The 12,867-nt window shown below is 47.3% G+C and overlaps 1 protein-coding gene across 6 annotated transcripts in view; it reads right to left on the bottom strand.

The window, feature by feature from the left end:
- Positions 1-3,420: 3,420 nt before the first annotated feature.
- Positions 3,421-12,867, bottom strand: part of Mob2 (MOB kinase activator 2) — a 56,980-nt gene continuing 47,533 nt past the window's right edge. For 3 of the 6 annotated variants that reach the window (XM_039087874.2, XM_039087872.2, XM_039087871.2), the window contains 4 exons: positions 11,355-11,515; positions 11,088-11,181; positions 5,135-5,259; positions 3,438-4,472 (listed from right to left, as the gene is read on the bottom strand). In XM_039087874.2, coding sequence (XP_038943802.1) covers positions 4,162-4,472; positions 5,135-5,259; positions 11,088-11,104 — 453 coding nt within the window. In that variant the 5' untranslated portion in view covers positions 11,105-11,181; positions 11,355-11,515 and the 3' untranslated portion in view covers positions 3,438-4,161. Of the gene's footprint in view, positions 4,473-5,134; positions 5,260-11,087; positions 11,182-11,354; positions 11,516-12,867 lie in introns of all 6 variants that reach the window. The other 3 variants (XM_039087879.2, XM_039087873.2, NM_001109159.2) reach the window with 2 other exon arrangements.

A 12,867-nucleotide genomic window follows, 5' to 3' on the forward strand; every position in this document is an offset into this window, starting at 1 on the left:
CACTGTGCCCTCCAAGAAATGGGATACCCAGAAGGCACTTAGCGTAGACAAGGGACCAAGCTCCTCTTGCAGCTTTTCAGTTAACTGTAGCTTGAAATACAGGTTTAGGTAAGGACCGGGTCTGGGGAGTCAGGATGCTAAGATACCTTCCTGTAGTCCTGAACCTGCTTTGCTGAGCAGCACCCACTCCCACCCAATCTCCCCAGCTGGCCCACTGGCTAGTTAGTCTACGATCAGGCTTAGCAGGCACTAAAGAGACCAGCTTACTGCTCAGACCTGCAGCTTCCCACCCGCACACTATTGCACCCCCAGGGCTGAGAAAGGATCCATTCACAATCCCACTCCTGACATTAAGCTGTCGTGATTGTACATAAATCAAAGAAATCTCAGCCCCTGTTATTCATATAAAAAACAAACAAGAAATGATGTACCAGACATGGCCTTATGCAGTTCGCACTGAGTATTAAACCTAGTGGTATGCACATTAGTCTAATGTAGTTAAAATGAGAACTACTAAAAAACAAAAGTCCTCTAGAGGATAGGGGCTAAACCTGATTGGCCTAGTAGTAAGTGCGTAGGCAGGAACAGAGGGATACTCTAATGGAGCCTTCCTTCCCTGGGTGGCACAGCCAGGTACCCTCAGGAGATGCTGAAAACCCCAACCTCTATCATGGTGAGCCATCCTAGGCTCCATGTCACCTTCTGAGAACAGAATGGTACAATTCCTTGGAGAGTGGGGCCTCAAAACCCTTCAGGTCAGCTATAGGGTTGGCTGTTGTACACCCCAACCAACATATTAATTCTTGCTCACTATGGACAGCCAGCCTGGCTGATGGTGACCCATTCTCCTGAGGCTCAATGCCCACCATCCACTGACACTACTACCCACTAGCCCAAGTCTCCTGGTGAAGTTTAGTTTAAAAAAAAAAAAAAAAGCAGAGGATAGTTGTGGTCACCAAGGGTGTGGAGCCTTCAGAAAGATGAGGGCGGAGTGTTCCTACTTGGGGAGGCCATCCTGGAGCAGCTGAAGTTCCTGAGCCCATCTATCCCTTTGCTCATAGCCTCACCCCTGCCTTCCAAACAGAAGCTCCAGATTGAGTCACTGTGTTGTTTCTAGCTCTACTGGCTACTGCCCCTCCCACTGTTAGGGACACTGTCACTGCCATGTCCACATCAGCTAGTACAACCTCCATTCCACCTGTAACTTATGTCCTGTCAGTGCTAAATAACACTAACAGGTTCCCAGGGTAAGGACCCGGGCATGTATGATGTGAGAGGCATTATTCTCTCAGTCTGCCCATGGACCCACTTAAAACTTCCATCCCATATGTAAAATACTCATCACATCCCAAAGTCTCAACATAGCATAGTATGAGGTCAGGCCCCATATCTCACCTTGTTAGCTCAGAAGCCTCAAATTGCATTCTACAAGTCAAAGGAGGGTGTTAGGCGTGATCATCCTAGGACTCTTTCTACACTGATAGGCTGACAAGCCAGACAAGGTCATTTGCTTCCAGCTGTAGGACAAACAGGAAGCCAGCAGCAGGCATCCTCTATAGCTCAAGGATCTAGCCCTGTTTGTAGAAAAAGTTAGCATTCCCTACTGCTCTAGTTAGCTTTCCACCTGAAACCTCCCTGGCTCAATAGATTTTGTTTCTTCTCACCTCAGGGCTTCTAATGAGATGCACTGTTCTCCAGAGCCTTATCCGACTCCTGTGTCTCTCATAGGATTCAATCCCTAAGACAAAAGCCTTGTCTACAAGTCCTTGATACATGATATGTGCTCTACTCTAATCTTTGAGCTAGAGGGCTGACATAAGGTGTCAGCAACTGCTGAACAGTCCAGGCTAACCTTTCTGCCTTGCTGAGATCCAAAGGACTCATAGTTTCATCTGGTCTCTATCTCTGGAGCATTTCCTGACAGCAAAACTTGGTCATTCACATGGCCTAAGTGCTAAAAGTCATTAAGTATTAGCTCCCTGATGGTCTATAGCTCTTCACAGGCCTACTCCATGTACAGACAAGACCACCACGGCAGGGACAAGGAAGCTGTAAGGAGCCTTCCACGTGGTGGAGAGCTTGCACAACTGCCATATGTATACCTTGATGCATAGAAGCTGGGCCCCAGCATACAGCCCTAACTAGATATCTACCCCTTTATGGATAGCTTTCTAATGTTCTGACACCACCATGTGCTCCTTTCTATGAGACCAAACATACCAGATATGGCGGCAGCAGCCCCTCTGACCACCAAGGAGAGTTGGAGACACACCACATCACTTAGACTGTCTCAGGCTCCACACAACTAGAAACTCATCTTCCCAGCAGCTAGCCATAGCCTCTGTACTTGGAATCCTCCCCTCCAATAGGTTACCAGGACTATGGTAGCTGTTCCCTGAGGGGTTCTGCCTAGAATCCAGCTCCCTGTACGTGGGAGCTGAGAAGGCAGTATCACTGAGCCAAACTGTCCCTTTGCTAGATATCTGTCACTTTGTTCCTGCTATCCATACTCAACCCCAGGACTCCACAGTGGCACCTCTAGGCAGCTGAGGTCCCACCACAGGCTCCTATAGCAGTCCCAGACATACAGTTCCATGGGTATCCTGTGGCTTCTACTTAAGGAGTCTATGCTGAGACAAGAGATGTGGGAAAAGGCACAGGCAGTCTGGTGAGTTCCATTCCCAGGAACTGAGACAAAAAGCTTAGAGTTGGTACAGAGGTTTTTTTGTTTGTTTGTTTGACAAGAGCTCTCTATGTAGCCCTAGGTTGGCCTCAAACTCACAATCTTCCTGCCTCAGTTTCAGAAGGACTATGGAGTAGTAGTAGGACCATGTAGGCTAAGAAAACTCCATGTACCCTAGAATTTTCTGTTAAATTAGAGAGGGACAAATGGCCTCTGAGATTGGTCCAGGTGTTAAAAGAAGAGCCTCCTGGCCCAAGTTCAGCCTCCCAGGGACATCTGATGGCACAATAAGTTAAAAAGGGGGTGAGGGAGTAGCCACAAATGCATTGCACAGGCTAAGCCAAAAGGCCAAGAAAACCCCAAACCCTGGGAGGGTCCCACAATTTAAAGGAAACCTATCAGGGGGCACTAAGCATCCCAGAGCTGTTGGTGCCAGTTGGTAGGCATAGCAAGCAGGTTGCCAGAATCCAAAGATTTGAGTTTGCTGTGTGTGAAAACCAAGCCATAACAATGTCTGACTCCATTCTTCCCCTACTTGGGCACAGGCCAGCTCTAGGCTTGGGCTTAGATCCCATTCCCATCTAGGCAGCAGGTTGCCTGTTCCTAGGCTCCCAATGTTAAGCCAATTCTACAGGTCTGAAGATCTCCATCTTCACTCAAGGATAAGGCTAAGGTGCTTGCACCCTTCCCTACCAAGGAACCTCAGGGAAGGCTCGGAACAATATGAAACAGCAGGCTGAGAGGACACAGGCTCTGACCTGAGAGAATTCTTTTTATTATGTCTGAACAGATGAACTAAAGCAGATTCTGCCTTTCACTGACAGCCCTGTCTCCACATGGGGCCGCAGCCAGGTCCTGGGCTGCCCTGGCCCCTACACACAAATGGGGCCTCCTTGGGCACTGAGGAGGCAGCAAGAAGGGGTAATAGGAGCAAGCAGCAGGTGTGGGCCTTCCTGGGTCATCCCAGGCAGGCCTCTCTACCCCAGGGACTCTGAGCCAAGATCCAGGTGAGGGCTAGGGACAAAAGCTGCAGGGCAGGCCTCTGTAAAAAGCCCATCCCCAAAGCACAGCAGAACTCCAGATCTGCAGGGCAAGCCCCATAAGGGGGAGACACCTCTCACAAGGTGCTCCTTTCAAAGCCACAGAGCTACACCCCCCACCCCGCAGGGGAGGGGAGGGCAAGAGCCACATGGAAGACCCAAGAAAGGAAAGCCCCACAGAAGAAAAATCAAAACATCAGTCCAATAAATGTTTGTTGAATGAATGAATGACTCCAAAGGCTCTTCACTACAAACAGCACTCATCCATCCAACAGGGAAGTCAGGAAACACGCCTTGACTCCAGCGGCATCCATGGAGCCCACACTCTGAGCAGCCCGGGGCCCTCAGACCTTGCCAGCAGCACGCCCGGGCATGTGTGCGCACACACAGACACACAGTTGTCTTTTTGCACATGTGCACCCATCTGGCCCTGGAGACTCATCTCTCCTTCACGTGGTTCTGTGCTCCGGAAGCTCCACTGCTGGCCCCATCCCCAGTGGCACCACTGTTACCCGGGCTGCTGCACAGCACCTCAGTGAGGTCGTCCATGACAGCGGTTTCTTTGGGGTCAAGCAGGTTGAACTCTCTGGCAAAGAGGATGAAATGCACGTACAGTGTGTTCAAGTGTCCATGCAGCTCAAGGGCCAGGGTCTCCTTGAAGTGGGCCCAGTAGATGTGGCCCAACACGTGAAACAGATACTTGCAGATCTTCTTCACCAAAGACTCGAAGGAGCTGGGGAATTCTCTGCCTAGGGGGAGGCCACATGTCACAGACTTGCAAGGAGGCCAGGCTCCTACAACTAGGCTTCTCTGGATGGGCCTCAAGAGCTTGCAATTGCTACCACTCCTCCACAGAGTTCCCAGCAACCTGTCCCCCAGAGTGGCATCTGCCCAGAGTAACAGGTGCTGGCTGAGCCATGCTGGTCGCCTGCACAGCAAAGAATATGTAGTGGGCACTCAGGCTCCATGTGCTTCCTCCAGCAGACACCCAGGGTATCTGTAGACCAGGTAAGGGAGCAGTAACGAGTACATGGGAATCCCTGGAAACCAGTGCTGGCCCCTTTACTGTTCAAGGTGAGATTTTAGCCCCCATTAGGACTTTGATAGGTCTGGAAATACCAGCCCCAGGAAGATGGACTGTGATGGCCTCATAGTGCAGAACAGGGCCAAAGGGGGCCAAGTGGTGGGGCTTAGAGTATAGGTGGGCATTGTCCCCAGCTGGGCTGAACTCTGCCTGGGAACCTTCCTTCCTCCTTAGCCCAGGTCCCCTGTGCCAAGCAGGAGCTAGAATCATCAAACTGTAGCCCTTCTAGACCCCACTTGCAATCACACCCCAGAAACTCTCTAGTCCAGTGCTGAAGAACTTGCTGGCTTTGCATAAGAAGTTGCGTGCAAGCTGCAAAAGACATACCGTATTTTGTGGGGAACACATCTTCATCAGTTACCAGCTTCTGCACAGAGCTCATGACAAAGTCAACATACTGGGGGGCAGTGCACTTGACCTTCTTCCCCCGCTCGTCATACCAGTAGTATTGTCTGTAGGGACAGAGACTTTGGTCAGGGTGTCAACCCTGCCAAATACCCGCCCCAGTGTAGGCTCCCACACGTACAGCACAAACTCAAAGGCAGCAGCAGCTGGGTGTGGTGAGCTATATACAACTGTTCCAATGGGACAAAGTGCCCAGAATAGCATCTGAGGAGAGCAAGGGCCTCATGTACACGTAGCCCAATGTGACACATTCGTTTTGCTTACTTCTGCAGATTTTATTTCTTTTAAATAAATCTATACTTTTTATAATTAATTGGGTACAGGTTATCTGTCTAGGAGATAGCCTGCGACTGGTCAGAGCCTAGAACCTTGGCAGTGTCCTATTCCCAGAATTAGAAACCAGTCATCCCATGGGAAATAGTAGATGCCTGCAGTCAAGTGACTTGACCCCTAGAGGCACACCCCAGACTCTTCAGCCTATGCACGAGGTAGTCAGTTCTTGAAGACCAGCATCAGGGCTGGGGAGATACTAGATGTACAGTGCTCCTGGGTCTTAACCATGTGCACTATCACAGTCACTCTGGGTTCTGTCAAAGGAGCTAGTGCTGCCCTTGATGCCACTGCCTGCTACTGCCTCGGGCATCTCCTTGGGAGATCTTGGATAAAGCGATCACAGGAGCTTCTCACAAACCTCTGGCACTGCAGTGGAGATGTCACACCATGTAGGCGTTCTAGACTCAGGCATAGCATGCTCCACAAGCTCCTGCTGACTGTGATTCTTTGCAAGTGGGGACAATTATGGGCCATATTGTTACATTTGTCTCCATGGGAGGGGGCAGTTTTATGTTAATACAAGCTTTCATGACTCTAAAGCAAAGCCGAGGACAGGATTATGGTCACAGCAGGTCTGTGCATCATTTCATAAGAACGGGTCAAAGTTATCACATATGCTGTGCCACCTGTATTTCACCAGCATGACATGTGCTCCCCAGCATCGAGTATTCTGCAGTACCAATGTGGGCTTCATTTGTGTTTCTTTTAAACCCTGGTATTATCTTTATAGTGTCTCACAGCCACACTGTCACTGCAGCAACTGGTCCTTCCCCGTTCTTGTTGGTCAGGCCACTGCTTGCATGCTGCTGCTCTAAGAGTTCTCTGTATGTCCTGGATACTAGTTCTTGTGCAACAGGTGCCTCCCAGATGTTTCCACATAGTTTGTGTTTATTCTTTCATCTCCGTTATCTCTCTTAGAGAAACTCTGAATCATAAAGTCCAGTTGGCTGCGTTCTGCTCACTAAAGAGGGCCACTCTTTAGGTGTAATGTCCACCAGCCTAATACCAGATCACAAAGATCTCCTCCTGCCCTCTAAAGCTGTTGTATTTTCCCACTTCTGCATCAGGTGCGAGCCTTAAAGTTGAGGTACTTTTCCTTTCCTCTGTGTAATATTGTATTTCACAGAAGCAGTTGTTGGGAAACAAAACCAAACCATCCTTTCTACACTGTTTCACTAGCCACTTCATCAGAAATCAAAGGACTATGCTTCTGGGATTCCTTCTGGACTCTGCTCTGACTCACTAACTTCTGTCTCACATTTGGCCAACACCACACTTCTTGTCACTATGTTTAACAGTTCATCTTCAAACCATGGGCCTCCTCCAGATGTATTGTTGTTGTGGTTACTCCTGCTGCCCATTCAATATAAATTCCAAAACACAGTAGTCTAGTAGCTAATAGCTCTGATAGAGTTTTTAACTGAGAACATTCTAAACCACAGATACACTCTGTAGATTTTTACGTTAAGCTATTATCTTCCAATCCATGAACAGAGTGTGGCTGTTTGTGTGCTGTCTTTGACTCTCCATCCTGGATGTCTGTGAAACAGCCATGTGAATGCTGTTTATAACTAAATATTTGGTTGCCTCTAGAGCTATTGTAAATGGTTCTGGTTTATTAGTTAGGTTTTCAATCACACAAACCTTTGATTGCTTCTGTGTGCTCATTTTGCAGAATTTATTTGTTGCTAGATTCCTTCAGCATTCATAGTTGTTCTCTCTGCAGAGGGATAGCTGAGGTTTTTCTTTTCTGATAAGGACTTTTCCTCCCTCTCCCTTGTCTTACTGGACTGGATGAGCCTTCAAGTTTTCTTCTCCAAAGAACAGTTGATTTCATGCTGGCTGTGTAACATTTGGAGAGGATCCTGCAGTTTCCTAACTACCTTTGTAACATCTGTTAGATTCATAAGGAACTGGTGTACTTTCTTATGTTCATAATTCCTACCTTTTGTCTCATTTTTGTGTCTCTTGCTAAGGCTTGTTAGCTCTGTTGTTCTTTCCAAGCAAGCACATATTTCCCTTACAATTTCTAGAACTCAACTTGAGTGACTTCTGCTCTTGTTTTATGATTTCCTTTCTTATGTCTACTTAGGTTGGTTTTACTCTTGCTCTCTGAGGTCTGTCTAAAATGTGCACTTGGTGTTGTAAACTGTTCTCACTACCTTGCTGTAGCTTCAGCCCACAAACTTTTCTCTTTCTTTCTTTCCCTCCAACTCACATTTTCTTAGACAGGTCTTCTCTGTAGCCAGGACTGGCCTCAAACTCACAGCGATTCTCTTGCCTCAACTTCCCAAATGCTGGGATTACAGATGTGAACCACCAACTACCACACTTGGCTGTATCTCACAAACTTTGAAACTTTCCGTTTCTACTTATGTTTAGCTCAACAAAGCTTCTCAGTGCCCTTGAGATTGTTTTTCCCTGACCTATGGATTACTTAGGAATGTGCTGGCTCCAAAGTGTTTGGAAATTTGTCTGTTATATCTCTGATACTGATTCCCAGTATAAGTCCACAATAATCAAATAACTTACTTAATGTGACTTCAACTCTTTAAAGGTTAAGGGCTCTTCTGGGAGCTGGGACAGCATCTTGTTTGGTGAGCATTCCTTGTGAAGTTGAAACTAAGGTTCATTTTGCTGCTGGGACAGAATGTCCTTAACTGGCACCTCAGCCTCTTTCCCCTTGCAGCTGGTGGTTTGCTTTGTGAATCTCTGCCATCTGGCACACAGGCACTGAGGAACATCACTGGCCTGATCAACATCCTTTCCCAATTCACAACTTCCTTCTGCAACCTGGCTGATGTTGAGTCTCTGTTACTATGAACACAGCTACTTCAGCTCTCATTTGGTAGTGTTTGCTAGGTTTGTCATAGTCTACTCTTAACTCTCCCAGTTTACAGCATTTAAAGTGCCAGTATGAGCCAGGTGCAGAAAGGTGGGGTATACCTGTGATCTCAGCTACTTGGCAGATAAAGACAGGAGGGTGCCAGCTCTAGGTCAGCTTAAACAACATGGCAGAATTCTGTCTCTTACAAAACTTTAAACAGAGCAGGCCATATGGCTTGGTAGCAAAGCACACGCTAGCATGCATAAGACTCTGAACTTCAGCATAAATCATCAGTCAACTAACCAATCAATCAAAACGAACACTTTGGTGTATCTAAGTCCCTCAAACCCCTAAAATGAATCCTTATAAAGTCACATTATTAGTAAGCAGGCTTCTGGAGGTGATCAAGCCACAATGGCAGTGCTCCCATGACTAGTACTCATGCTTTTCAAAAAGAGCTGCTGAAATGAAGTAATGAGCTCTTCCCAGACTGCAAACCTGGACCTGAACGTACAGTCCATGAGGAATACGCCAGTGCTGCCCAGGAGCCTCCATCCCAGGCATTTAGTTACGGCAGTCCAGACAGACAACAGCGAGTCTGTTCTCACAGGGAAGCTCAGATTTAGTTCTACAAGAACATTTTCATAAAAATCTCTTGGAAACTCTCATGTTCACATTGTGGCAGTCACTGCTGGATTTACATCACCATTGTTGGTTTTCTGCTTGTTCTGTTTTTTAATCTTTATACTTCTATGCTCTTGCTGTATTTGGGCACCTTTTTTAACTATTCCTTTTCAGTTTGCCCATTATGGTTCTGACTCTATGGTTTTTGTGTCATTTTTTGAAGCTGCATAAAGAATTTCAAAGTACATATTTGGCTTTTCACGCTCAAGATTTTGCTCGGAGTTTGGCATCAGCTGGGGAAAGTTAGTCACCAACAAGAAGTAGGCACCTCTCCCCCTCTCACCACCATGGCTCACATGTCCCTTCTCTGAACCCTGAGAATATGTTAGACCACAGTCCGTTTCACTTTCAAACTACTTCTGAGAGCTCCAAAGAAGAGTCTGTGCCTCTCATTGCTGTGACTCTTCCTATGTGCTGTCACACAGCTGGAAAAATGGCTGGAACTCTCCTACAGAAGGCAGATAGCTTGCAGTGGTCCATTCAATTGTGTTCCTGAAGGACATGGCCACTGGATGTGGAATGTGGAGTAATATTTTTTCCCTGAAGCACCCGAGACATGGGGGTGCTTCCCCAAGGCCCACAGCTCTGCCCTGGATGCCATGGGGCCTTACTATGCTTGCCATCTGTGCTACTTCACAGACCAGTTCTTAAGGCTTTGCTTAGCTCTGCCAATGTAAAGGGATGTCTCTGAGGGACCTCTTTGGATATGTTTCTAAATAGGTCTTGGTCCTCTGGTTCCCAATGCTGGCTTTAAGGTTATCCTGCAGGTGCTATAAAGATGGAAATGAGACCTAGCCTAGGCAAACCTCCAGGGCTGTGCACAGTAAGGAGTTCTGTGGATTTCTGACTAACCCCCTTTATCCTTTTAAACTAGTTTTGAGTTTCCAAAATCTCTTGGTCTCACATGATTCCTGCAAGGGGATTATAGTAGGAATTATTAAGTGATACCACAAGGTGAGCAAAAGGCTTAGATGCCCAGGCTCGCTAGTACACACCATATACAGGTCTGTAGAACACTAGCTTCTATGCTCTTGAGAAAGCTTCTCCCAAACAAAGTCAGCACTGAAAGGCACACGGGAGAAGCCAGGGAGGGTACATTTGACACTGTTTAGACTGTACACACACTCTCAAATGCCACTTCAAAATCTGTCATAGTTCCTTCAGGGGCCACAACCTCTGTCCTACATACCAAGCTTGTTCCCCAAAGCCTATTCACTTTCTCTGGAAATGCTTAGGTGATACCTGACCCTCCTGGAGGAACAGAGCCCAGCACTCTGTTCCCCCCTATATCACCAGAAACTGAGCTGTGGCCACTACAGCTATATGAGCATATCCAGATAGCTGAGGCAGAGATTCCTGTCACCTGCTGTATGCGGACTTACAGTAGAGCCTTTTTTGGTCTCAGGAGAGCTGCACCTACATGGAGGACTGCTTGAGTATACACTATACTACACACACTCACACTTTTCCATGTGCCTACAGCATCTCGATGACAAGAAGCCATCACGGAAGATCTTCCATCTCCTTGGCCACATCCAGCCTTCTGCCTGCACCAGAATAGTCATTCCTACCATCAACTTGGAGCTTCTGGCAAATATGTACCACTCAATGGCAGTGAGAGTCCTTGGAGCCCCTGCAGATATCTACATACTACAGCACTAAATGTAGACATAATATATCAGAAGAGAATTGTCAGCACTAGACTAGACCTGTTCAGAAAGTGTCAATAAGACACCTCTACTAGTAGAATGAACCTGCTTAGTTGGCCCTGCAGCTCCTTAGGACACTGGGTACTCTTCAGGCTCAGAGACCATGTAAGCATGGGCTGCCTTTGGCTTCTGATGCCACCCAGCAGACACTCATGCTGGACACCTGCCCTCTCAGGTACACAAAGACTTTGCCTAGCCTGAGATTATTCAGGGAATCCAGGTAAGAATGTAGTCTGAGAAGCTAGTAGCCCAGACAGCAAGGTCAACCACAGCCCATCCCACATTCCCAATAGGTGCGTGCTATGGCCAGGCTGCTACTCACGTGTTGCACACAGCCATTGTCTGACACGTCTCTCCTGTGCAAAATTCTGAGATTGTGCTATACTGCAGGTTGATGTGGTGAAAAAATGTTGTTGCTGGAAGAGAAGCAAAGGGCCTGGTGAGTAAACTCCTCTGCTCCAGTTGGTGTGACAGGCAGTGGGTTTACCTGAGTTCAGCCTGTCCATTGACTACTGCTCTGGGGGTACTTGGAGATGGGGGAGGCTCCCTGCCCTGCAGCTGCTGTACCCGCCTCCCCACCCGCACGCACTGTTGCTGGCCAGCCACTCGTTGAGGTCGATCTCCCGGGGCAGCACTACCAGCTCCTTGAATTCAAAGTCAGTGATCCTGGACTTGGTGTGCTCCGGCTCCAGGTACACCTTCTTCTCCTCTGCAGCAGGTTTCTTGCCGTTTGGCTTTGCTTTAGACTTCCTGCCAAGAAAGAAGGATGGCATGGTCATTATATCTCCCACCTGGGCCCAAACCACAGGGTTCTGGGGAAGGATTTTTGAACACTGGGCTAATTAAGTCAGATGGAGGCAAGGAGCGAGGTTACCAAAGGCCAGACTTCTCTGGGTAATTGGGTGGCTATGATACCATAGGCCAATCCAAATGGTCATGACGCTATAGAAATCCTGGTGGATAGCACTGTGGACCTGGGATGCAACACATGTGTGACAGCAGGGGGCAGCACCTGATGCCTGAAGCATAAACCTCTTTCAAAAAGCTTAAGTAAAAGTTCTGAGGATGTGAAAGCTTAAAGTTCTGAAGGTCTAAGAAAGGAAGTTAAGGTGATAAAAAATATTCAGATTTCTATCTTCTCCAAGCTATTGCCATACTGAGACTTCAAAGGTTCAGGAAACCTAGATTCAATGATTTAACCAGATCACTCATGTGGTGGGGTCTGGAAACTGCTTACCAGCACATTGCCAAAAAGAGCTACTTATCCCTGTAACATCTAAAACATTGATTTCTAAAACATCTGTCTCCTATGTTTACTTTCTTTATGATCAAACTAGAGATTACTGTCAATGTCGGCCAGAGACTTATTAGTTTTGTAAGAGACATGATGCATATTCCAGGAAGGTGTTCTGCCTTTTATGCAGAATGAGGGGTCTTTATATCCTAAGTAAGGACCCATGGCACCCCAGAGGGCAGACGGGGGCCATTGGTTGACTTTACTATAGCATGTATCACAGCTGCCAATCAGGCACGGTCATAGTACAGACGGAACACATTCCTCTCTCTCAACCCTTGAGCATAGACATGGCAGAAGTGGTCCGCAGCTCCTCAAAGGTTCTAACATGCTCATATCACCTGTTTTAGATATTATTCTCACCTCCCTGTCACATCATCTTGTTTTAGACCTTAACCTCCACACATCAGCTATTAAATAAGGTTCTGCCTGACTGCTCTGAAGAATGTTGGTTGTGTGTCCTTCCAGAGTCAAACTTATGACCACCATTTGTGGCCTCATCCACTGGCTTATTAAAACTCTTTTTACCTGGCTGCTCATTAATTGCTCTAAACCAAGTATCACCACCACCCTTATCTCTCCCACATCACAAACTCCTTTAACTCCTCAGAAACATGCTTTGGGGGCACACTGGATTCTGCAGACTACAAAAATATCTTACCCCCCAGTACTACCATCCAGCTGCTATGTACAAACACTTACAATGCCTCAATCAATTCTCTGCAAGCATTCAAGGTTACTGCTGCCTATCCACTGGCTGGTCTTGGACTTGTGCCTTGGTGTTCCTTTTTCTAAAACTAGGAATGGG

This window comes from Rattus norvegicus, chromosome 1 (assembly GCF_036323735.1).
Source record: "Rattus norvegicus strain BN/NHsdMcwi chromosome 1, GRCr8, whole genome shotgun sequence".
In the NCBI taxonomy this organism is placed as follows: domain Eukaryota; kingdom Metazoa; phylum Chordata; class Mammalia; order Rodentia; family Muridae; genus Rattus; species Rattus norvegicus.